General features: G+C 42.4%; 1 protein-coding gene across 9 annotated transcripts in view; it reads right to left on the bottom strand.

Annotated features, from left to right (window-relative positions):
• Positions 1-26,633, bottom strand: part of KIF13A (kinesin family member 13A) — a 219,129-nt gene that overhangs the window by 104,917 nt on the left and 87,579 nt on the right. For all 9 annotated transcript variants that reach the window (XM_086706170.1, XM_086706172.1, XM_086706173.1 and 6 more), the window contains one exon: positions 2,396-2,456. In XM_086706170.1, coding sequence (XP_086562296.1) covers positions 2,396-2,456 — 61 coding nt within the window. The remainder of the gene's footprint in view (positions 1-2,395; positions 2,457-26,633) is intronic.

Here is a 26,633-nt window from a genome sequence, read left to right as displayed (position 1 = left end):
TAGGGATTTCATGAACACTTGAGGAACTGAGACCTTCTGACTCCCTGGGTTATATAAGAGGAACCACAGCACTGGGCTGGGGACACAGAATTGGTGGTGGGGAGTCATGGAGAAGAAGGGGAGGAAGGTAGACTGAGGCTATGGAATAAAGGACCCTAAATGTAGTTCAAGGATATAGATTTTATCTGTAAGTTGTGAGGAGTCCTTGAAGGTATCTGAGAATTGCAAGGGAAGAGTTCTAAGTCAGGAAGATATATCTGGCTGTATCTTTTTTTTTTTTTAAATACAATTTATTGTCAAACTGGCTTACATATAACACCCAGTACTTATCCCAACAGGTGCCCTCCTCAATGCCCATCACCCACTTTCCCCTCTCCCCCACCTCCCATCCACCCTCAGTTTGTTCTCTGTATTTAAGAGTCTCTTGTGGCTTGCCTCTCTCCCTCTCTGTTTGTAACTATTTCCCCCCCCCCCATGGTCTTCTGTTAAGTTTCTCAAGATCCACATGAGTGAAAACGTATATCTGTCCTCTGACTGACTTATTTCCCTCAGCATAAGACCCTCCAGTTCTATCCATGTTGCTACAAATGGCAGGATCTCATTCTTTCTCATTTATCTGCCTATATCTTGAATAACATCGACTGAACAAAGTTTGGACTTTTTATAGCCACAGCATTTGTCCTCATGTTTCTGTTATAGTGGAAATGCATTACTTCGGTAGTTTATTTAAATCCAAAAGCACACACACACACACACATCACTGTGCTAATACTCAAGGCAGACTATTTTAGACTCAGCAGAATTTGTCTAAAGTCCTAATGGGCCAATAAAAAAAACAAATTAATTACAAGCAACATTCAGAAGTGATTATTCACTTTAATAGAATACATTTGCTACAGGTGTAGGAATGATGTTTGAAAAGAAAGGCAAATTTACCCACTGGGAGCAACCGAAGAAATTTTCCTAGTTCCAGACTGTTCACTTTTGAAAAAATTATATGGCAAATAATTTCTCAACAAGTTTGCTATATGTGGTGAGGAAAAGGCTATCACTAGGGGCACCTGGATGGCCCAGTCCGTTGAGCATCCAACTTTGGCTCAGGTCATGATCTCATGGTTTGTGAGTTCGAGCCCCGCATTGGGCCCCAGCTTGGAGCCTGAAGCCTGCTTGAGATTCTGTGTCTCCCTCTCTCTCTGCCCCTCCCTGACTCATACCTTGTCTCTCTCTCTCAAAAATAAATTAATGTTAAAAAAAAAAAAAAAGTAAACGATAAAGGGACACCTAGGTGGCTCAGTCAGTTAAGTGTATGACAGGACTCTTGGTTTCAGCTCAAGTCATGCTCTTACGTTTTGTGGGTTTGAGCCCCACATTGGGCTTTATGCTGATAGCATGGGGCCTGCTTGGGATTCTCTGTCTCTCCCTCTCTATACCCCTCACCTCTCAAAATAAATAAACATTAAAAAAAAAGTAAATGAGAAAGTCATTCAGCTGATGGTTCTATAAGTAGGGATGAGGAGAACACAGTCATTAAGACTAAATAAAGAAATGGGGACATAATCAAAAGAGTAGGAATCAGGGGCTCTTGGGTGGCTCAGTCAGTCAAGTGTCTGACTCTTGATTTCAGCTCAGGTCATGATCTCATGGCTCATGAGTTTGAGTTCTACACTGGACTCTGAGGTGATAGGTTGGAGCCTGCTTGGGATTCTCTCTCCCTGTCTCTGCCCCTCCCCTGTTTACAATCTCTCTCTCTCTCTCTCTCTCTCTCTCTCTCTCTCTCTCTCTCTCAAAAATAAATAAATAAACATTGTTAAAAAATTAAAAATTAGTAGTCATCTATGTTCGATGGACTAGGAATGAAATGCCTCAAGGAAAGAACACTAGCAAAATGTGAGGCTGGGAGGCCATGTTTCCCTGAGGAACGTGGAGTTCATATCACCAATGACTGTAAGAACACTCAGGACGTGAGCGGGTCCTGGAAACCAACAGCATCTCTGCTTTCCTTGTATTGGTGGAGAGATGAATTCCCACAGTGCTGGCGACGAGGAAAGACACAGCACATTAAACCTCTTCTTCACGTGATCATCACAACAGCTAGCATCTCTCGCTTGAGGTGGTTCCCCATTATTTCTAACTGATGGAACACCTCTGAAGATACTAACATCCTTCACAGGTGAAAAACCCGAGGCTTAAAAAACAAAACAAAACACACCCATGACTTCTTAGCAAGTTAGTGGCAGAGTCTGATCCTGAAATAAACCTTGTTGACTTCAAAGCCCACATGCTGGAATTGGAAAGAATGAGTGTGAATTTTATGGGAAAAACAGAATTCCAGAGGAAAGAAAACAGACAAAGAGTCCTGAGACCCAAAAATCAAGTGAAGAGAGAGTCAACTTACCAGCATATTTTGTAGTGTTAGATTCATCCATGGACCAAAAGCAATAATCGAAGGCAAATACCTGAAGGAAAGAAGAAAATATTAAAAATTAGTAAACTTCTAGGAGTATATCAAACTGCAAAAAAGAATTCACGATGAAGAAGAGGATCCCTATTACTGTCTGATGAAGACAACAAACACTATAGGTTTAACGCTTTATTAATCCTGAAGTTTCTTTTGGACTACACTGATGGTTATCTTACTGGATTAGAGTCCGTTGCATATGAATAGGCTATTCATATGCAGAATATCCGAATGCAAACAGCCAGATATCTTAACAAAAAAATAAATAAATAAATAAATTTGACAATACATTTAGTAAGAAAAAAACAATGACTTCTCACCCAAGTCCACAGTTTCTGCATCTGCTAAAGCCATTGGCTAGATTCCCATGGCTTCTCAAGTAACAACTTCCCATGGTTTCTCAAGTGATCAACTTGCATTGGAACCACTTCCTTCCAGCTTTCCATGATGCCACCATTTGTAGCTAAAGCTCTAAACTCCCCACATTTCCACCTTGGACTCTGTTCCCTGTTTCAGCGTGCCATCTTGGGCCAAGTCTTGCTAACAAACCAATAACTCACTCTTGGGTGCATTTCTGTAGAGTTACCAAATGACTACTATGTATCGGGAAAGGCTGATGCTTCTCCCATTTGGAATCTCATCCAATCACAACTTCCATGCATATAACCATCACTCGTGTTCCAGCTGTCATTAGCAGATGCACAGGGCAATGTTCCCCGAAGCATGATCCAAAAACAGTAATTTTAGGAGATATTCCATGAAAAAACAATTAAATTGTGTTGGAAATTTCACACTATTTGAGATCCTCAATGCAATTCTCAATATTAAAGGCTCTGAAAAGTTATCCAGCAAAGAAACCCATTTAATTGCTTAACTTTATTTCTCCAATTAATTTTAGTGAAGAGACCCTTTCTTAAGTAATGCCTATGAGCATGCCTTGACACTATTGTTTCTCAGCATACCCCCTTAGCAAACTCTGGCGCAGAGGACCCAGTAGCCACTTTTCTGGGCTCCCGGCTACAGCTTTTCCCCCCCCTGCAGTCCAAACAGCAATTTACAGACCTCCCACAGACAGGAACCCTTTAATGCTTAATCATTTCCCAGGGATTGTAAGCACTGAACAAGCAGAACCCAACCTCTGTGAGCTGGCATTGAGACTGTCTGCAAAGAGGCATTTCCAGTCCATGCCCCCTAACTTCCTTATGCTTCTGCTGAACTTGTCTGTACCTTGGAATCAGTAGGAACAATTCCACCCCTGTCCTTGTTCTCCTCTTCATTTACACCCTTCAAAATGCTTCTTCTTCTTCTTTTTTTTCGTTGTTTTTTTTTTTGAGAGAGAGAACATGTGAAGGAGAGGTAGGGAAAGAGAGGGAGAAGAGACAAGAGAGAGAGAGAGAGAGAGACAGAATCTCAAGCAGGCCCATGCTCAGTGCAGAGCCCAACTCAGGGCTCAATCCCATGACCCTGGGATCATGACCTGAGCTGAAAGAGTTGGACACTCAAGCACCCAGGTGCCCCCAAAATGCTTTGTATTCTTAAGGCCCAATTCAATACATTTTTCTTCCAGGAAATATTCATTGTTTAAATCCAAAAGAATTATCTCTCCTCTCTGAAATCTTACAATGTTGTTTAATCCGGTTTCTCACAACTCTGACGCCACTGATCTGTTTTTCATTAACCATGTATATGATCCTTGCATATGGTTTATCTCCACTGGTCGACTAAGTTCCTTGAAGGCAGGAACCATACCCAATTCACACTTGTATCCTAGAGTTTTCACAGCGGTTATTTGTAATAATTTATTGAGTGATTGATACCGAGACCTTGCAAGAAAGCAGGTACTTTCTAAATCGTAAAAAGATAAGTTATGCTCTGAAGAGTTTCAGTACTACATACACTTTCGTGCTTTTACAACCGATTCAGGCATATACAATGCACAACACTCACACCATCAATCTCAAATCCAAATTCAATTCTGTTACTTATACACACTATTCATTCTGGCCTTACAGTAACCAAGGTTAAAATGAACACTAGTTTCAGCCAACAGAGTGTGGGATATTTACTACATTCGAGGGCTCTTCCAATGACTTGAGAGACCACACAGGAGAAAACCAGTTAATCTTCCTGCCTCTGGGCAGGACTGAACTTCAACACTTCTCCTGAGACATGATGATCTGTCTTGTTTTTAAACATTTCTAGAAAAGGAGGTTCCATAACCTCCCTTTAATGGCATCTTATAACACTTAACTTCCATTTTCAGGACACTGTTCCCTTCCTTTTGACGTAAGTCAACTCTCCTTACTTTAAATGGCCAACAGAGGCTGTTTTCCAATTTTTTTTTTTTAATTTTTTTTTTTTTTTAATGTTTATTTATTTTTGGGACAGAGAGAGACAGAGCATGAACGGGGGAGGGGCAGAGAGAGAGGGAGACACAGAATCGGAAACAGGCTCCAGGCTCTGAGCCGTCAGCCCAGAGCCCGACGCGGGGCTCAAACTCACGGACCGCGAGATCGTGACCCGGCTGAAGTCGGACGCTTAACCGACTGCGCCACCCAGGCGCCCCTGTTTTCCAATTTTGATGTATCCTCGTTATTTTCCTCTAGAGTCTCAATGAATTCCTCTTAGTAGCTGCTCTAATACAGGGAAACAATCATTTATTCCGCATATGTTGATTTTTCGTACCCAAACTTAGTTTTAACCATTTGCTACTCTGCATCCGGAACAAGAAGGCTAGGGAAGTGTAATGCGACTTGAAATAAAATGAAATCTACCCAGGGGCGCCTGGGAGGGCTCAGTTGGTTAAGTATCTGACTTCAGCTCAGGTCATGATCTCGAGGTCAGTGAGTTCCAGCCCCGCGTCGGGTTCTGTGCTGACAGTTCAGAGCCTGGAGCCTGTTTCGGATTCTGTCTCCCCCTCTCTCTGCCCCTCCCCAGCTCACACTCTGCTCTCTCAAAAATGAATATACACTCAAAAAAATTTTTTTTAATTAAATCCACCCCAAATTTGAGGGTCTACCTCTCAGTAACAATCATCCCAAATTCTGTGCCAACTTCCATTTCTAGCGGTTAATAAAGTTGGTTTTGCTCACAAAGAGGAAGATAAAAAATTTTTTTCATTTTAACCATTTGCCTTCTAAAATTCAAACCCTGCAGAGGAGGTTTAAAAGGAAGCAAACAAACAACAGCAAAAACCTGCAGAGGAGAAAAGGCCCATGATAGTACTGGTGGATATGACTGCTCTTTGCTGGCCAAAAATAATAGAATTCCCTTGTCTAAATTAGGTCTCGAATTTCAAAACCTTGGATGACAGACATTTAGAATGGCCATCCCCCATCCAGTCATGGAGTACAGGTTATTATTTTAGCAAATATTTACCATTAAGGGGGCGCCTGGGTGGCTCAGTCGGTTAAGCGTCCGACTTCGGCTCAGGTCATAATCTCGTGGTTTGTGGGTTCGAGCCCCACGTCGGGTTCTGTGCTGACAGCTCAGAGCCTGGAGCCTGCTTCAGACTCTGTGTCTCCCTCTCTCTCTGACCCTCCCCCGTTCATGCTCTGTCTCTCTCTGTCTCAAAAATAAATAAATATTAAAAAAAAATTTTTTTTAAAAGAAAGTTGACGCCCAGGGGTGCCTGGGGTTAAGTGTCCGACCTCGGCTCAGGTCATGATCTCCGTTTTCGTGAGTTCAAGCCCCATGTCGGGCTCTGTGCTGACAGCTCAGAGCCTGGCGCCTGCTTCAGATTCTGTGTCTCCCTCTCTCTCTCTGCCCCTCCCCTGCTCACACTCTGTCTCTCTCTCCTTCAAAAATAAACATTTAAAAAGTTTTTTAAAAAAGAAAATTGACGCCTAAACACCTGAAGGATTTCCCTAAAGCTCAAAGCAAGTGGACAGAAAAATTCTTGTTATAATTTTTTTCCTTAAAGCAGGCTACAAGCAATTGAACCTTCTATGAACTTCTACAGCACTTAGTAGCTCCCATGGCACTAGTTCACACGTGGTCCTATTTTATGACTCAGTTCTTCTGTGTGGGTCTTACTGCCACTTGAAACCATGAGCTCCTTGTGGACAGGGACTATGTCTCATGAACCTCTCACCACCTGGGTCAGGATCTCATCCAGAGTGGCCATTCTAGAGAGTATTTTTTCAGTAAATACACATAACACCAGAAGCAGGAGTTGGAATGCAGACACAAACACAGAAGAGATGTGAGAACCAGTAAGAGTAAGCAGAAGTTCAACGGCAAGATATATTTTTGGATATTTTATTACTTTCATATGCATGTTTTTGAGGTTAAAAATGGTTAAAAATACAATATGGTCCCGATATGAGCACCAGGGTCCCCTTTGACACCATTATGCTGTGGCTCAGGTGGATAACAGGTTTGGCCACATCATGTATACTTTATAGTTTGTACAGAGATTAGACCAATTATTTGTTGCTAAAACAATTATTTCTTATGACTGTTACAAAAACAGTTTCAAGGATGTTCAAACTAATTTGTTTTATGTAGCCCAAAAATTTCCCTTGTTACCTTCTTAATTCTATAAATAAACTATTCACAAACTATTAGCCTTCTTTTCATGGCCAGATTTAATTATAATTTCATCACAAAAGGTTTGTAACAAGAGGGGACATGATTTCCTTTGGTCCTTTTGATTTTCCAATACAAAATCTACTGACATTTTGGGGCATCTTAGTGGTACAGTTGGTTAAGCATTCGATTTCGGCTCAGGTCATGATCTCCGGGTTCGTGAGTTCAAGCCCCATGTCGGGCTCTGTGCTGACAGCTCAGAGCCTGGAGCCTGCTTCGGATTCTGTGTCTCCCTCTCTCTCTATCCTACCCTGCTCACTCTCTCTCTGCCTCTCTCAAAAATAAGTAAACATTAAAAAACAAAACAAAATCTACTGACATTTCAAAAGATATCAAAACCATCTTCTTGAGAGCTATTTCTTGAAAACTGACCATTTCCAATTAAAAAGAAAATCATGTTTTTCAAAGCCACCACAATATATTTGAGAAATATGTTACTTAAGACTTTGAATTCCTTTCAATAAAATTCCCAAATGCTTATACAGGAGTGCTGATTCATAGGGGCACATGTACCCCTATGTTTATAGCAGCGCTTTCAACAATAGCCAAATTATGGAAAGAGCCTACATGTCTATCAACTGATGAATGCATAAAGAAGATGTGGTTTATATACACAATGGAATACTACTTGGCAATGAGAAAGAATAAAATCATACCATTTGCAGCAACGTGGATAGAACTGGAGGGTATTATGCTAAATGAAATAAGTCAACCAGAGAAAGACAGATATCATATGTTTTCACTCATATGTGGATCTTGAGAAACTTAACAGAAGACCATGGGGGAGGGGAAGGGGAAAAAAATAGTTACACACAGAGATGGAGGGAGGCAAACCCTCCATCTCTCTTAAATACAGAGAACAATCTGAGGGTTGATGGGGGTTGGTAGAGGGAAAAGTGGGTGACAGGCATAGAGGAGGGCACTTGTTGGGATGAGCACTGGGTGATGTATGTAAGTGATGAACCATGGAATCTACCCCCAAAACCAAGAGCACACTGTATACACTGTATGTTAGCCAATTTGACAATAAATTATGTTAAACAAAAATAAAATGAAATAAAATTCCCAAATGCTTATTTCCTCTATTCATCACGAAGGCCCTAGCATGGTAACTGCGGTGTGGGGGTGGGGGACTTCTCGATGCATACAACTGACTAAAACGATAAATCAAATTTGGAAACCAAGTGTAAATTTCTGGTCTTGTCAACGCCAACCCACATGGTGAGCATTTTTTGTGAAAGCACCCACACCTTCCAAGAGCCTTCAATTTGATAAAGAGCCAAGAGGACAGATGCTGTCCAGTTGTTTCCAACCCTGAAAGCCATTGTCTTTGTTGTTTCCAAGAAAATTTTACTCTACCTTCTCAGAATCCCACTCCTTCCTCCTCATTTGCAACTTGTAAAACTCATACTGGCATTTAATTCCCTGCAGCTTGCTGTTCACATCTGTTCCACCTTCATTGCTCTCTTAAAAATGTTAGCTTTGCATGTTTGTGAACCACTGAACATCTAGTAAAGTTACGACAAGCTGTTTTTAATAAGGCAAATGTGCTGAGTGGTATATATTCCGAGGCAAAGGAGTTCCAGGATGCAGGCACAGGACGCAACACAGTCAAACTCCAGTCCTACCTAAAAGTTCTAGCTCTGATGGCATTTCAGCAAAATCAAATTTTTAAAAATGCAAGAATCTTCTGTGTCCTTGAAGAACCAGAAGGCATCAGCGTCCTAAGAAACATGATCTGTCATCATTTTCCCGACCCATGGAAACCAAACACGCAGGTCCATGCAAAGCAACTACCTTCCGTTCATCCTTGGTGTGGATTCACCGAGAAGTTCTCCAACTGCATGATGTTTGATCCCCACAGCAATCACAAATACCTATTTGCCACCCCTCTCAATTTCAGGTACTACAGGGAACTCAATTATGTATTAGGCATATTGTTTGTCCTCTGGTTGCAAATAGTCTGGATAAAAATAACAAAACATAAAACAATTATCCTTGGGATAAAAGGGACATTTTTTTTCCCCCAAAATTACTTAAAATACATTCTTTTACACTTATTTATTTTTGAAAGGGGGGGGGGATGAACAAACTGGGGAGGGGCAGAGAGAGGGAGAGAGAGAATCCCAAACACCCTCTGCACTGTCAGCACAGAGCCTGACACGGGGCTCGATCCCATAAAACGTGATTTCATGACCTGAGTGAAAATCAAGAGTTGGATGCTTAACCAACTGAGGCACCCAGGCGCCCCCGAAATCATTTTTACCTCTTACAGCCCCTTCTTTAGGCAGAAAGTGAGGAACCCCAACTTATCTCAAGATAATTGTACATAAACAAATATTTCTAAACATATAGATCAGATTTCTGACACAATGAGGAAAGCCCACTCTGTTTCAATTTCTCCAAATTACAATCTTTCAGGGGCACCTGGGTGGCTCAGTGGGTTAAGTGTCTGACTTCAGCTCAGGTCAGGATCTCATGGTTTGTGGGTTCGGGTCTCACATCGGGCTCTGTGCTGACAGCTTGGAGCCTGGAGCCTGCTTCGGATTCTGTGTCTTCCTCTCTCTCTGGCCCTTCCCCGCTCACACTCTGTCTCTGTCTCTCAAAAAATGAATAAAACGTTAAAAAAATTTTTTTTAATCTTTCAATGACATCTCAAATGTTACTTCTTTATAAAACTCTTAAGGATACTCATTGCTGTGAATTTCTTATCTGTGTGTGTGTGGGGGGGGGTGGTAATATGTGTGTGATAGAGATTCCCTTTGTTCTGCTAAATTACTAATTCTTAGAGGCCAAGACTTTGGTTTTCCTAATGTTTTTCTTGTCCATAATTCCACCAAACAAACAAACAAAAAATCTGAGAATTTGCTCTGTAAACCAACTTCTTGGTAAAGTACCTTTTAATTAAATGGTCTTGTAAATCTGTTTTCATGTAGATGGCTGCTTAACATGGCACACACTGACTGGTTACTGTGACCCTAGGAGACACCACAGTGGTCCCTTGTCAAAGCCTCTGTTTTCATTCAACTGTGGAAGTAACAGGACTAGGGTCACCCTACAGACATTAGTTGAGCAAACACCCCTAGTCATCTATTCTGTCCAGAGTTACCCAGATCTTCAGCTCTGAGAGTTTCCACCCATGACCAAGGAATCCTCCGGGCATATTAAGCACAGTGGGAGGTCCACAGGCAAAAGGAGGAAAGGAGAATGGAGACCTGTGAGGGAATCCCTCCTTCAGCAGCTCTCTTCCTCTCCTCACCTCTGCCTGGTGATCTACCACGCGTTCTTCAAGTCCTGCCCAAAGGTCACCTCCTCCAGTGTTTCCTCACCCTCCTTCCTCTGTGCTGGCTTAGTGAAAAGCTGTACCTCTCTAATACATCCTCTACCTATATAAGTGCATATTTTACATTCAATTAGGATTGTGAGGATTTAAGCAAATACCTACCAATACGATGCCTGGTGTAAAACAGTGACTCTCTATCGGCAGCTCTGCTACCAGTATTAATGGCATCTACGAGCCGGCTTCTCTCCCCAGATAGTAGCCCTACCGCTTGTGGAGTGTTTAGTATTTACCATGCACAGTCCGGTGTTCCACAGTCTCACTGAGCCGCGACCTCCCCTGAGCCAGGGGCTGTGCGGATTCATTTCCTTATTTCCTACAGGTACAGATGTAGTAGATGGTGTGATAGCTCGATTCGCTTCATCAAATTAAGAAAGCAAAGTGAAAAGGCAACAAAGATCCCCACGGCCATCAGCGGAAGAGTTGCTATAGTTTCTTGAGTTCTGTTAACAAAAGTATCAATGCAAAGCACACTACTTGCTACCTCCCAAATCCAGAATCTAAAGGGCTTCCCTTGGGGGAAAAGAACTCCACTCCATGTGGACGAGCTTTCCTTTGCATGAAGAAGTGTGCTTCCCTCCTCTCGTTCTACACGGTCACCCTCCTCTCTTTGCACACTCAATCCACTGTTCACATCTGCAGCCCCAGCTGCCATTAACAGCCTGTTGTGGCAACTACCTAACTTTGAAACTGCGCCTGAGATCTCTTCACAAACCCCCATTTCTCTAGCTTTAGAAGTACTGGCTTGCCAATGTTCAATTTTGTCAAGTTCAAAGACCCCAGTTAATCTGAAAGACAAGTGCCAAATCTGTTCGCATTTCAGCACACCGTTATGAGAACTGAATCAGACCCCCTCCCCAAATTTAAGCCCTAGACAGTTCGGGTCATGTCGCAATCTTCCTTTTAGTGTCAAGTTTTGACACTCTTCCCCTTCATTTCTTTCTCCTAAGTCAGAGATGTGAAGGGTCATAAAAAAAAGAAGAGTTAGATGTCGTTCATCTTGAAGAAGCTGGCCTGAAGCGGAAAGGGAAGTTGGTCATTGAAGCCTGTCTGATCCCCCAGAACCATCTCCAACCACCGCTGTTTGCAAAAGCGGCTTTGCCAGCACCCACTCAAGCCCTGCATGAGAGCATATCTGCTCCTGTGCATCAAGAAGTACCATGATGGTCACCCCTATTACTGGTGACTTCTACCAGCAGACACTACTTTCCCCTTAAAATGGTGTCGAGTAACGGTTCCCTTTTTGCAGAGATTAATCATTTTCTTTATCTATGCCTAGATGTGCACACCAGACGACATCTTGAGTCACACAGTCAATATTGGCTGACTGACTGGGAAGATGTCAAAGCCAGATTTTGCGTAAAGACTCAACACAAGCCAGCAGCGTCTGCTGTGCACCAACGGGCTGATGAGGCAATGCCCCTGGTCTAGGGGAATTCACGCTCTGTCGTAGGAAACGGCTAAGCTGTGGGCAAGTGCCACTCTACACCACAGGTTGAATTTCTATGGGTGTGCGGAGAAGTGGCTCGTCAAAGAACTGGCTTGTCTTTGTCGTAAGCATCTGCTGAGCCGGTCAGGACAGAAACAAGAGCCCCCCACTTGTAAAGCCCTCACTCTCTAATAGAGGGAAGTAACCAAGAGAAGGAAAGAGCGTGAGCTGTAGAAGGCAGTGCAGACATAGGAAGATCAAACAGTGACCCAGTGGGGCTGGTGGTGGAGGAGCGAGCCTCCAGAAATGTTTCTAGGGAAGGTAAAGCTTGAGCTGAAGTTTGACAAATGATCATGAAGAAGACAAATAGGAAAGGTGCTCCAGGGAAAGGGGGAACCTGGCAAGCAACAGAAGAAAAGGAAGCAAGGGCCACTGGAGTTGTTTGCAAGAGCAGTGGGCAGGGGAAGGAGGAGGGGAGAACTGGGTGGGGGGCAGACCACGGGACACTTCATGCTCCTTACTGAGAAGCTCGCGGGCAGATGACAGGGCTTCGTTCTTACTCTGAATGATCACCGGGGCAACTGTGTGGAAGACGGACCGAATGGGTGTAAGATGAACAACAAAGAGGTCAATTAGCAAAGCGTTACGAAGAAGGTAAAAGTTTTTAATTCTCAGCCTCGGCGCAGATGGAGAGAAGCTGTAGTGAAAATCACTTTTTTTTTTTTTTTTTTTGCTCAGAAACCCATACCTTATTTATTCTAGAAATAGCATCTTTCCTTTGGACAATTGTGCTAACTCCCACACCAGCCACGAGGTTCCCGGGAGCTACCGCCATGTTCTTATGTGGCATGCAAAATCATTTATTCAAGGGCCCCTGGGTGGCCCAGCCAGTTGAGTGCCTGACTCTTGATTTTGGCTCAGGTCCTGATCTCATGGTCACGGGATCAAGTCCCGCATTGGGCTCCACACAGAGCATGGAGCCTGCTTGAAATTCTCTTTCTCTTTCTCTCTTTCTCTCTCTCTCCCCCACCCCTCACGCACACTCTGCCAAATCAAATCAAATCAAATCAAATCAAATCAAATCAAATCAAATCATATATTCCACGTATGATTACTCAAGGAAGAACGCAGGACGAGCCCCTGTGTGCATGGGGGACACTTAGTCCAGAATCTCTTGGCCATAGTTAACTGGCCCTAAAGTGGATGTCTTTGGGAGTTTTGGATTTGAAATTAGGGAAGCCAAACAAGTCTCTCTCAAATGACTGATGCTATAAAAATCTGGGACATGTTGAGGCCATGCTTCTAACCACAGGAACTAAAGAAGCAGCTGGAAAGCAGTGAGAGACAGAAAGCAAGGGACCCACATGGGAACAGGCACAGGAGATGAGGAAATCAGGAGAGGCGACTGCCATCTGAACCCCAGCCACCTCCTGTCCTCGTAATGGATGCCCCAAAGTCATTCGTATAACTTTATCTTGCGCTCTCTCCACTTTGAGTTCCAGTCACTTTCAGCAGACAGACTCCCAGCTACTATTGGAAGAAAATAAATGTGAGAGATGTTAAAGGAAGAAGTCATCGGGCTGGGTCGCCCTGGAATACAGGACTGAAGATAGCGTGTGAATTTCAACAGCCTGTGGGAAAAGGCACTGAAAGTGAAAACATCCAGAGTTCCAATAAATTTGAAAGCGGGAATGAGCTCTCCCAAGTCCCAGACCGATATTATAACAGGGTGGAGACCTTCCCGTTTTATACCACAAACGTACAAATTAGTGGTGTGTGAGCAATGCAGTACTAACTGAATTCCAACTCGTTCTGATACTCCATTCTTTTCATGTTTAAGCCCTTTATCATTCAGTTCTAAAATCTGCCTCACTGGTTGTGAGGGGCGAGGGTGAGGGTGTCACAAATATACAACCTGTGTTTTTTTTTTCCTCCTGGTTCTTTCATGCTCTGATTGCTTCACCCCCCAAAAAAACAAAAAAACAAAAAACTAGCCACCGGGATAACTTCACCAACAGCATATTCACAAGGTGATTTGGGTGTTTTCAAACACAAGAATATTTCTTCATCAACAAAAACAGGCCAGAAGATAAGCTGCAAATATCTGTGTATGTGCTGCATGGTGTCTAATAAATGACGGCTGTTGCTCACTAAAACCAAAAAAAAAAAAAAAAAAAAATCAAATAAAACCCAGATTGAATTTGAGTCACCGAGGCACCACCTGCCATGAGCGATCTCTGGAACTGGTTTAGACCCGACAAGTATCTCGTCTCCTTTGCCGATCACCCCTGCGGGACCGGGCGTGGTGGTCCAGCACAGAGAAGCTGGGTGGACCCTGAGTCCCCAGGTCAGCAGAGATGGGAAACCCAAGGTACTCCAGGGATTGTAAACAGATTACACTGGGAAGGCTGGCAGAGAGTTCACTCTCCCAGAGGTAGGGGAGGTGGGAGAGATTCCTGAGAGTTGGCCTGGTCCAGTAGGTTTTAGAGATGGATTGATGCCAAAAGCAAGAGAGATGGGGTCTGTAGTCCATGAACCTGGTAGCCGTTCAGCTGTATCTCTAGGCATCTAGAGAGGCACACGGTTACAGTGGGGACATCTGCCTCTGAACAAAGTCCGAGAGAAGGAAAGAGGAGACAGGCAGAGAGCCTACAGAAGTTTCAATTCAGAAATGTACAGCAGCATGATTCTGAGGATTTTGTTGTTTCTTGGGAGGTTTTTCTTGTTGTTTTTGTTTTTGTTTTGCTTTTTAACAAATGTGACTTGGGATGACAAAGTGTAATGGATTGTATTACTGTTCCAGATTAGTCACTGTCCTCCCTGAAAGGGGATTACACATCCCTGCCTGATGTGACTGCAGTGCTCTGGTAGGAGGAATATAATCCCTGATTTACTGACATCAGGCTTGGCCATGTGACTTGCTTCAGCCAATTAAACCTGGACAGAGATGTTGCCAGTTCAGAGCCAGGTAAGAGGCCACTGCCTGGTTCTCTTCTTTTTCTCTCTGCCGAAGTAATAGCACATCCTAGATAAGGACTGCTCCTCTAGATGGGCGCCCAGACCGAAGCCACACGGTGCAGGGCCACAGCTGACCTCAGCTGACATAGAGCATCTAAGAAATAAACCTCAGTGGTCTCAAGCCACTGAGTAGTGACTGGAGAGTTACCACTGCATCACGCAAAAGCTGATGGACACACAAAGTGGTTATTATAAAGTGAATCTTGATTGCTCTCACCTGATATTCTACACTCATAATTTATCCTACGTCCTGCAGCCAGATTAATTTCATGCGTGTTCTGATCATGTGACTTTTAAAAAGCTTTCTTTAATTCCAGTGCAGTTGACATAATGTTTTATTAGTATTAAGAGTACAATGTAATGACTTGGCAATCCCACACATCACTCAGCGCTCATCACAGTGAGTGCACTCTCAATCGCCTTCACCTTTCTCACCCATCCCCCCACCCACCTCCCCTCTGGTGACCATCAATTTGCTCTCTACAGTTAAGCCTGGTTCTGGGTTTGTCTCTGTTTTGTTCATTTGTTTCTTAAATGCCACATATGGTATTTGTCTTTCTCTGACTTATTTCACTTAGCATTATACTCTCTAGATTCATCCCTGTCATTGACAATGGGAAGACTTCATTCTTTTTATGGCTGAGTAATATTCCGTCATCTCTCTATATATAGATAGATACACACATATACATACCACATCTTCCTTATGCATTCATCTATCAATGGACACTTGGACTGATCTCATAATTTGACCATTATAAATAATGCTGCAATAAATATAGGACGCATATATCCCTTTGAATTAATATATATGTTTTTTATTCTTTGGGTAAATATCCAGTAGTTGAACCACTGGATCATATGGTAGCTCTATTTTTCTTTCTTTGAGGAACCTCCACACTTGGGTTTTCCAGAGTGGCTACACCAGTTTGCATTCCCACCAACAGTGCAAAAAGGTTCCTTTTTCTCCTTGCCAAGACTTTTTTGTTTTTCTATTATCAAAAGATTTTATCCATTCTGACAGGTGTGAGGTGGTATCTCATTGTGGTTTTGATTTGCATGCCTCTGATGATATTGTTTTTTAGGAGAGAGAGAAAGAGAGAGAGAGAGAGAGCGAGCACCCTCAGGCAAACTGGGGAAGTATAGAGGTGGAAAGAGAGAATCTTAAGCAGATTCCATGCCCAGCACACAGCCTGACATGGGACTCGATCTCATGACCACGCGATCATGACCTGAGCCGAAATCAAGAGTCAGGTGAGCCACCCAGGCGCCCCACCCACCATGTAACTTTTTTTAATGTTTTTGTTTTTGTTTTTTGAGAGAGAGAATATGTGTGTGCAAGTGGGGGACGGGGGGCGGAGAAAGAGAGAGACACAGAATCTGAAGCAGGCTCCAGGATCCGAGCTGTCAGCACAGAGCCTGATGTGGGGCTGGAACTCATGAACCGTGAGATCGTGACCTGAGCAGAAGTCAGACGCCTAATTGACCGAGCCATCCAGGCCCCCCCATATAACCTGTTGATACAAAAATCCTAAATGATTCTGCATAGCCGACCGGAACGACACAGACTCCCAAGCCCTCTATGAGCTACCTGCTTTCCTAGTTTTTAATACGCAACTTCTATTTCCCGTACTCGACAATCTACGCCGAGTTTACACCTTCCCGCGGCACTTGTGATATAGTAATAAATATATTCTTGGTTTTCATCCCTAGTTCCCGACACAGGTCTCCTAAATCCCCTGGAATTCGCCTAGTGACAGGATCCTCTGTTGCTCTAAGTGAGGCGACACGTGGTGGTCTCCTGGATGGCTTCTTGAAGGGGGTGAGCTGCCAGGAAGACCAAGCCTCGACTAGAAGCTTGTAACTGTCAACCCCACAGCCCCACCCCCACCCCAGTTCTCTGGGAAAGGGAGAGGAACTAGAGATTAGTTAGGAGCTGAGATGAAACCTCCATTAAAATCCCTAAATAACAAGATTCAGAGTTTTCAGGTTTGGCGAATGCATCCATGTACCAGAAGATGACACTCCAACTCCTGTGCTTGGGACATTTCCAGACCTTGCCCTGCACACCTCTTTATCTGGCTGTTCAACCGTACCCTTTATGATAAGCCAGTAAACCCAAGTAAACGTTCCCCTGGGTTTTGAAAGCCATTCTAGCAAATTACTGAACCTGAGGCAGTGTCTTGGGAGGCTGTGATTTGTAGCAAAGTCAGATGGCAGTACTGGTAACCTGGGGGCCCGCTGACTATAGGGCCTGAAGTGAGGGTGGTCTTCTGGGACTGAGCCCCCTGCCTTGAACCTGTGCAGTCTGGGCTGACTCTGGGCGGGCAGTCAGTGTCAAAGCTGAATTAACTTGTAGGATATCCTGTGGGTGTCCAAACAGAATTAGAGAATCACTTATTGTGGAAATCCCACACATTGGATCAGTGCTGTGACTAGAGAAACAATTTTCCCTTAATAGCCATTACTTTGTTTCTGTTCCTCAAATACCTCTTGGATCCCACACCTTTTGAAAACCACACCCGTACGTGAATACCCTCCTCGAGCCTTTCTTCCTTGGAAGACAAAAAAACTCTGAAAGAGTCAATGATGTTCATCATCTCTCTTTTGTTACCTACAGGGCTGACAGGCTGAAACTTCCTTTCCGTGTTATGATTTCTAGAGGGCAGGGGCCACAAGTTTAATCGCCTCTTGAACCCCACAACCTCCTCATGCAAGACTTTTCACAAATGTTCTCCATTAATACTTGTCTAATAAATGACTTCTGAATGGGTAAGGAAAAGATGATTCCTGGGAAAAACACAGAGCAGGGGGACTATGCTGCCACGGAGCTCGTGCAGCTGAAACACTCGTAGACCCGGACATAAAGGCGGAAATGTGAGGGTTGGCTGTGGTGCTGCTTCAGGGTGGATGGATGCTGAAAAGATGTCCAGCCTCAGCCATATGTTTGGCCGCAAACATCGCCGTCCGACAGAGATAACGTGAGCTACCTATGTAGTTGAAAATGTCCTCATGCACACATTAAAAAATAAAGAGAGGGGTGCCTGGGTGGCTCAGTCAGTTAAGTGTCCAACTTTGGCTCAGGTCATGGTCTCACGGTTCATGGGTTCGAGCCCTGCGTCGGGCTCTGTGCTGACAGCTCGGAGCCTGGAGCCAGCTTCCGATTCTGTGTCTCCCTCTCTTTCTCTGCCCCTCTCCCACGCACACTCTCAAAAATAAATCAAAAATAAATAAATGCTAAAAATAAAATAAAATAGATAAAAACAAATGTTAATATTTTTATTTAACCTGATATATCTCAAATATTTACCTTATGTATTTTTTTTCTCATACTAAATCTTTCATGTCTGATGTGCATTTTGTGTTTGTAACACACCTCAGTCCTGTGCAGCCACACAGCACACGCTGGAAAGTCACGTGTGGCTACACAGTTGCTAGACTGCACAGCGTCGGTTTAGAATTCCTCTGGTCAGAGGCCAACATTTAGCTTTCAAGAAATGCACAAGGTGAAGTGGTCGAGGCAACAGAAATTGATGGCAGGTCACAGACTGTGAAAACAGTTAAACCACACTTGAGACGGCAAACTGTCTCTATGAGAAGACTGCCCCCTCCCTTTTTCACGAGCAAATTTTGCACAGTCAGGGTTTTGGTATGACTCTGTAATGGATAGATCCCGCCATATAATGTCATTTTCGTCCGCTCATAACTTTGCCAACAAACTTATGGAAATATAAGAGGGATCAAACAGCTTGAAGTTCCTAAGCACACCTGGTCCTGAACACACTTGAAGATAAAATTTAAAAAAAAAAAAAAAAAAAAAAAAAACCAATTTAAGGTGAGTTTAATTAACATCACCAAATATCCAAATAAATCATACACTAATTTATGAGATGTTAAACATAATGATCGAGAGTTTAGAGAGAAAAAAAAGCAAACTGAGTGGACAAGGAGATGAGTCTATGGGGCGCCTGGGTGGCTCAGTCGGTTGGCGTCCGACTTCAGCTCAGGTCGTGATCTCACGGTCTGTGAGTTCGAGCCCCGCGCTGGGCTCTGTGCTGACAACTCAGAGCCTGGAGCCTGTTTCAGATTCTGTGTCTCCCTCTCTCTCTGACCCTCCCCCGTTCATGCTCTGTCTCTCTCTGTCTCGAAAATAAATAAAGGTTTAAAAAAAAAATTTTTTTTTTAAAGAAAAGGAGATGAGTCTAAAGGAAGTGATCTCGCAGATTTACATCCTCGCCCAACTTTTCCTTCCTGCTGCTTCCTGCTGTCTTTGCTCCGTAAAAGCCAACAAATAGAAAACCTGCTTTACACTAACCATGTGTTCTAACAGAAAGTACAGGAGACCAGGAAGCCTAGGGTTGGGGCCAAGCTCTGTCCCTGGATGGTTCTGGCCAAATCCATTCCCTTAGGCTTCATCTCCTCTTTGAAGAGGAGGGTTTGAATGGTCTGAGTTCAGAAACCTCCCCCAGCCCTACAGTGCACATTGTGGCACATGGAAGTTGTTCCATAAACACTGACAGAAAGGAGAAAACAGGAAGAGGAAGAAGAATTCACTTGTTTTTCTGTGCGCTTCAATGTAGCTCCAAAGGAAAGACACTTGTGCCAGATATGACGAAGCACAGGAAGGGAAGTTCCCAGAACGTGCCAGACCTTCTGAGGGCCAACAGGGGGAACCAGAACCAGTTCCTTTCTGAAGGCAAAGCTACTGTGACTGAGGACATTTTTCTGTTCTCCCACGACAGAGCGTGTGTGAGGGCATAATTAGATAGTGATTCTCTACACGCGTGTGTCTTCTCTCCCTCTGTACCACCTCCTGCCAAAATCCAAAGTGTACGAGAAGGTGGCTGAACAAACAGGCGATTAACACCCCTAAAACAAAAGCCTTAGACTCAAAATGAGTCCTACTGAGGGGCGCCTGGGTGGCTCAGTCAGTTGGGCGACCGACTTCGGCTCAGGTCATGATCTCACAGTTCGTGAGTTCGAGCCCCGCGTCGGGCTCCGTGCTGACAGCTCAGGGCCTGGAGCCTGCTTTGGATTCTGTGTCTCCTCCTCTCTCTACCCCTCTCCTGCTCATGCTCTGTGTGCCTCTCTCTCTCTCTCTCTTAATAATAAATAAACGCTAAAAAAAATTAAAAAAAAAACAAAACGAAACTAGTCCCACTGATAAAGAAAAACACTCCTACCTCAACCCTGAAAATTATGAGACAGAACCATTTTGTTTTTTGTTTTAACTAACGAGGAGGCATACAGCAAGTATCTCCATGTTTGCCTAAAAGCTTACTTTTCTTTTTAAGGGAAACAGGACACACTCCTATAAACATCGCATAGGAGCTACTGGCGAGATTAAGAGGTATGTGCTTTGGCCTACACTGAAATAAATGTCTCTCTGTCCAGGAGTACACCCTTACAAAATGTAACACTAGCCAAAGAGAAAAATCCAAATGCACAGCACAAGACAATTTATACAAATATAAATAATTTCCCTTACCGTCCTAACATGCTATATTCACACTCTATATATAAAAAAAAAATTTGATCTAACTTTTTAAAAGTCAACCAGAGAAATATCTTCATCTTTTCCTTGCCTTAACACTAGAAAAGATAACGTTGTTTTAAGTTCACTTATTTATTTTGAAAGGGGCAGGGGGAGGGAGCCCAAGAGGGGCAGAGAGAGAGAATCTCAAGCAAGCTCCGAGCTGTCAGTGCAGAGCCTGATGTGGGGATCAAACTCATAAACCGTGAGATCGTGACCTGAGCTGAAACCAATAGTTGGATGCTTAACCAAATGAGCCACCCAGGCGTCCGTAGAAAAAATAACTTCTAAAAACAAAAGAGATCTAATTCGGAAAGAGCAGGTGTCTAAGTATCCTAAATGCCACCCCCACAGCAGGGTCACACGTGAGCGTCTGGTCTCCTTTCTTAATACTTACTGGTTCTTCCCCCTTTCTCCATTCACCAGAGCAGGATGAGTTCCAAGGTGCTAGCCTCGATTCTCTGTCTTCTGTTTCTCTTAATCCTCTCTTCCTTGACAACTTCATAGACACTCCTTCCTTCCACCTCCTATCTCCTCTACACAAGAATCTACCTGACCTTTCTAGGGCACAGACTGCAAACCTTGGACACCTTGCAAGGCATTGATAGCAGATGCTTTGCCATCATTCCCAATTTAACCCACTCTAAAACCGAACCTGTCACCTTGTCCTGGCACCAAAGCAGCCCTTTCTTCTTGTGTCCCTGCTGGATTTTCAGTCGTTTGGTTTCAAATTCCATAGTCCTCTCTGACTCTGTTATATTGTCTTCTATATGCTTTCAGCACCCAAGTCCTGGATGCTCTATTTCTTTTTTTTTCTTTTCTTTTTTTTTTTTGTGAGGCAATTAATATTTTATTTATTTATTTTTTGACATGCAAATTATTTTTATTTTTTAATTTTTTTTTCAATATATGAGATTTATTGTCAAATTGGTTTCCATACAACACCCAGTGCTCATCCCAAAAGATGCCCTCTTCCGTACCCATCACCCACCCTCCCCTCCCTCCCACCCCCCATCAACCCTCAGTTTGTTCTCAGTTTTTAAGAGTCTCTTATGCTTTGGCTCTCTCCCACTCTAACCTCTTTTTTTTTTTTTTTCTTCCCCTCCCTCATGGGTTTCTGTTAAGTTTCTCAGGATCCACATAAGAGTGAAAACATATGGTATCTGTCTTTCTCTGTATGGCTTATTTCACTTAGCATAACACTCTCCAGTTCCATCCACGTTGCTACAAAGGGCCATATTTCATTCTTTCTCATTGCCACGTAGTACTCCATTGTGTATATAAACCACAATTTCTTTATCCATGCATCAGTTGATGGACATTTAGGCTCTTTCCATAATTTGGCTATTGTTGAGAGTGCTGCTAGAAACATTGGGGTACAAGTGCCCCTATCTGGATGCTCTATTTCTACAACGTCTTGATAATTTTCCCCTTCCTCTTCTCCAGTGTCCTGGCACTGCTTCAGTGCAGACCCTTATCACCTCTTTTCTCGCACATTATATTGAATATCAAAATACCACCTCCAGCCCCTTCCCAACTCACCAAACCCAATTTATTCTATGCTCTGCTTTGACATTAATCTACCAAAACAGAGCCTCAACTATGCCCCTGCTTTGTTCAAAATAGGCAGCAGAGAGACACGGAAGGCACAAGGGCCAACCCTGGCATCAAGGCCTTCCAGGATGTCACCCAAGACTCCTCCCCTTCATGTACTGTTGGTCCGACTCTGTGCCTTATCATTATGTGAACACAGCTGATACTCTTTGCTCTATCTCTTGGCACATCCATCTACAATCAAATGACTATATATATGTGGGGTTTTAATAAAAAGGTCTTGTGCATTTTTCATTAAGTATATACCTAAGTATGTAATGTTTTTAACACTTATAAATTACTGGATTTGTTAAATTTTTTTCTAATTGCTCATTGCTAGAATAGAAAAATACAATTTGTATTTTGACCTTTTCCCTGCCACCTTGCCATTTGTAAGTCCTAGGAGGTTGTTTGGAGGTTTCTTAATGTTTTCCAAGTAGGTGACCATAATGGCTACAAATAAAGATGCTTTTTGGGAATGCAAGCTGGTGCAGCCACTCTGGAAAACAGTATGGAGGTTCCTCAAAAAACTAAAAATAGAACTACCCTATGACCCAGCAATTGCCCTATTAGGCATTTATCTATGGGATACAGCTGTGCTGTTTCGAAGGGACACATTAACTCCCATGTTTACAGCAACACTATCAACAATAGCCAAAGTATGGAAAGAGCCCAAATGTCCATCAATGGATGAACGGATAAAGAAAATGTAGTATATATACAAAATGGAGTATTACTCGGCAGTCAAAAAGAATGAAATCTTGCCATCTGCAACTACGTGGATGGAACTGGACTGGAGGGTATTATGCTAAGTGAAATTAGTTAGAGAAAGACAAAAATCGTATGACTTCATACATATGAGGACTTTAAGAGACAAAACAGATGAACATAAGGGAAGGGAAACAAAAATAATATTAAAACACACAAAATATATATATATATATATATATATATATATATATATATATATATGTATATATATATATAAACAGGGAGGGGAACAAAACAGAAGAGACTCATAAATAAGGAGAACAAACTGAGGGTTACTGGAGGAGGTGTGGGGGGGATGGGCTAAATGGGTAAGGGGCAGTAAGGAATCTACTCCTGAAATCATTGTTGCACCATATGCTAATTTGGATGTAAATTTTTAAAAATAAAAAATAAAATTTTAAAAAAATAAAGAAAAAAAATAAAGATGCTTTTGCTTCCTCCTTCCCAATCTAAGTATCTTTTATTTCTTCTTCTTTACTTATTACACTGGCGAGGACCTCCAGTCAATGCTAAATGGAAGTGGCTAAAGCAATATCCTTGCCTTATTGCCTATCTTAGGTGGAAAATGGTGAATCTTTCACCACTAAGTATGATGACAGCTGTATATTTTCAATGGATGCTGTTTACCACATTAAGGAGGATTGTGTCCCTCTAGCTTGCTTCAAGTTTGTAAATAAATGTTGAATTTTGTCAAATGCTCTTTTTCTGCATCTACTGAGATGATCGTATGGTTTTTCTTTTTTATTCTGTTGATGTGGTGATTACATTTATTTTTTCATAATAATGGGCTATTTAAAATAATTTTTTTAAGTTTACTTATTTCTAAAGACAGAGTGCAAGTGGGGGAGAGGCGGGGGGGGGGAGAGGGAGAGAGAGAGAGAAAGAGAGGGAGAGAGAATCCCAAGCAAGCTCTGTGCTGTCAGTGCAGGGCTTGATGCAGGGCTTGAACCCATGAACTATGAGATCATGACTTGAGCTGAAATCTGACACCCAACCTACTGAGCCACTCATGGCTCCCTACACTATTTTTTAAGGCAATTTTAAGGTGTACAGAAAAACTGAGCAGATGGTGCAGAGTTCCCATATACTCTCTCTGCTTGGGTAAACCCCCAATGGTTTCACCTATTAATAACTGGGTTAGTGTGTTACACTTATTATAGTTGATGAACCAATATTGATACAGTATTAATAAGTAACCTCCATAGTTTACATTTGGATTCTCTCTTTTGAGCTATACAGTTCTATGACTTTTGATAAATGCATAAATGTCATATACCCACCATTATAGTATTATAAAAAATTATTTCACTGCCCTAAAATCCTGTGCCTCACCTATTCATCCCTTCTCTCCTCCTGCTCCCCTTGACAATCATGGATTTTTTTTTTTTCTCTTTGAAGGCAACCAAGTTTTCAATGAATTTTAATTTGGATTTTAAGTGAATCTGGCATATTACAAGAACTGAGTTAAAGATACCTACTATTAATAGTAACAATGGAAATAGCATTCTAAGAATATAAAGAATACGAGACCTTTCCTGTATAACGTTGGGGAGGAATAGTGCTAACTCAACCAAATATTCAAAATGATAGCCTCTGCCTTCTCCTAATCAGCACTCCTACCTCCAAACATTTCTTAGTAAAATGCACAAAATTCTTGCACATAATAGAAGCAGTGCATTGTTGCAGGTGGGTGATTACCATTATTCACCATCATCACATCATTAGATGAAATTTCAACAACTGCCCAAACAGACAACACACACACACACACACACACACAAAAAAAATCCTTAGAACACAAATTAATGACAAGAGAATCCATGCTGCTGGTGAGCTTTGCAAGATCTAATGCACACTTTGAGGTCAAGTCAGAAAGAAGCAACAAGATGACAGAGTGGCCAGGCGTTTGGATCTTCTTGAGAATGGAATCAGGGCAGACAGTTGGCAAAGTGTCTCTGGCAAAGTGGCTCTGTCCATCACTTGCACCTTTTTTCTGCTAAACTAGTGGGTGTCGTTCTGCTCCAATAGATCTTCCTTCCTTCCTTCCTTCCTTCCTTCCTTCCTTCCTTCCTTCCTTCCTTCCTTCCTTCCTTCCTTCCTTCCTTTTCTTCATTCATTCAACAGTCACTCTGGAGCTGCCATGAGTTATGGGTACTGTCTCAGGTACACCACACATTTTTAATGTCTGTAGTTTTGCCTTTTCCAGAATGTCATGTAGTTGGAATCATACAGCATGTAGCCTTTTCAGATTGGCTTCTTTCACTTAGCACTATGCATTTACGGTTCCCCCATGTTTTCCCATGGCTTGGTAATTCATACAGTATTGCGTTGTATGGACATACCACAGTTTGTTTTTCCATTTACTTACTGAAGAACATCCTGGTTGCTTCCAGTTGTTGGCAATTATAAATGAAGTTGCTGTAAACATTCATGAGTAGTTTTTGTATAGATAGAAGTTTTCAGCTCATTTTAGTAAATCCCTAGAAGCAGGATTACACAGCTACATGATAAGAATATGTCTAGCACTATGATAAACTTCCACACTGTCTTCCAAAGTGGCTATACCACTTTTCATTCTCATCAGCAATGGATGACAATTCCTAGGGCTCTCCTTGTCAGCTTTGGGATTGTCAGATCTCTGGATTTTAGTCATTCTTATAGGTATGCAGTGGCATCTCAATTCCCTAATGACATATGATGTGAAGCATTTTTCATGTCCGTGTTTGCCATCTGTGTATCTTTTTTGGTGAAATGTCTGTTCAGGTCTTTTGCCCTTTTAATTGGGTAGTTCATTTTCTTACTGTTGAAATTTAAGAGCTTTATACACACACACACACACACACACACACACACACACACATATATTTTTAGGTGGGGGTAAGAGTCCTTTAGCAGATGTGTTTTGCAAATATTTCCTCCCAGTCTATGGCTTTCTTTTCATTCTCTTTAAATTTTTTTTTTTTAACGTTTATTTATTTTTGAGACAGAGAGAGACAGAGCATGAACGGGGGAGGGTCAGAGAGAGGGAGACACAGAATCTGAAACAGGCTCCAGGCTCTGAGCTGTCAGCACAGAGTCCAACGCAGGGCTTGAACTCACAGACCGTGAGATTATGACCTGAGCCGAAGTCAGCCGCCCAACCAACTGAGACACCCAGGCGCCCCTTTTCATTCTCTTTAGAGTGCTGTTACAGCAGTGTGTCTTTTAACGAAGTCCCACTAATCAATTTTATTTTTACAGGTCACACTTTAGGTGCTGAACCTAAATGGTCATCAGCAACCCCAAGATCTCTTAGATTTCTCGTATGTTAACTTCTAGAAGCTTTATAATTTTGCATTTTATATTTAGGTCTATGATCCATTTTGAATTAATTCTTACGAAGGGTATAAAGTCTATATATAAATTCATTTCTGTGTATGCTGATGTCCAGTTGTCCCAGCACCTCTTTCATATTTCATTTTGGTATTTTCTACTAACCTATCTTCTAGTTATTTAACTCTCTCTTCAGCTCGATCTTCAGCTAAACCCTAAGTTCTTAATTTTGGTTTTGGGTTTGTCAGAGTGAACATTTCTATTGGATTATTTTCCAAATCTGTTTTGTCACTTTTTATGGTTTCTAACCCTCTCCAACATTTTTAAATCTTATCTTTTATCTCTTTAAATATAATAAGCATAGTTATTTTAAAGTTCATGCTTAACAATTTGAACATCTGAAGCATCTGTGGGTCTATTTCTACATTTTATTGTTTCTGCTATTTCCTATTCATGTTACCTTATCTTGTAATGCACCTCTTTCTTTGTCTTTGATTGTGTGCAGACACTGTATTTTTAAAATGGTCTGTGGAATCTTCAGAGATTTGGGATTACATCTGCTTCTTCTGGGTGCCTATAAGAACCTCCA

Source organism: Puma concolor, chromosome B2 (genome assembly GCF_028749965.1).
Source record: "Puma concolor isolate L17-30 chromosome B2, mPumCon1.1.hap2, whole genome shotgun sequence".
NCBI classification, from domain to species: domain Eukaryota; kingdom Metazoa; phylum Chordata; class Mammalia; order Carnivora; family Felidae; genus Puma; species Puma concolor.
The sequence above is the reverse complement of the archived record's forward strand: the minus strand, read 5'-3'. Positions and strand labels throughout refer to the sequence as shown.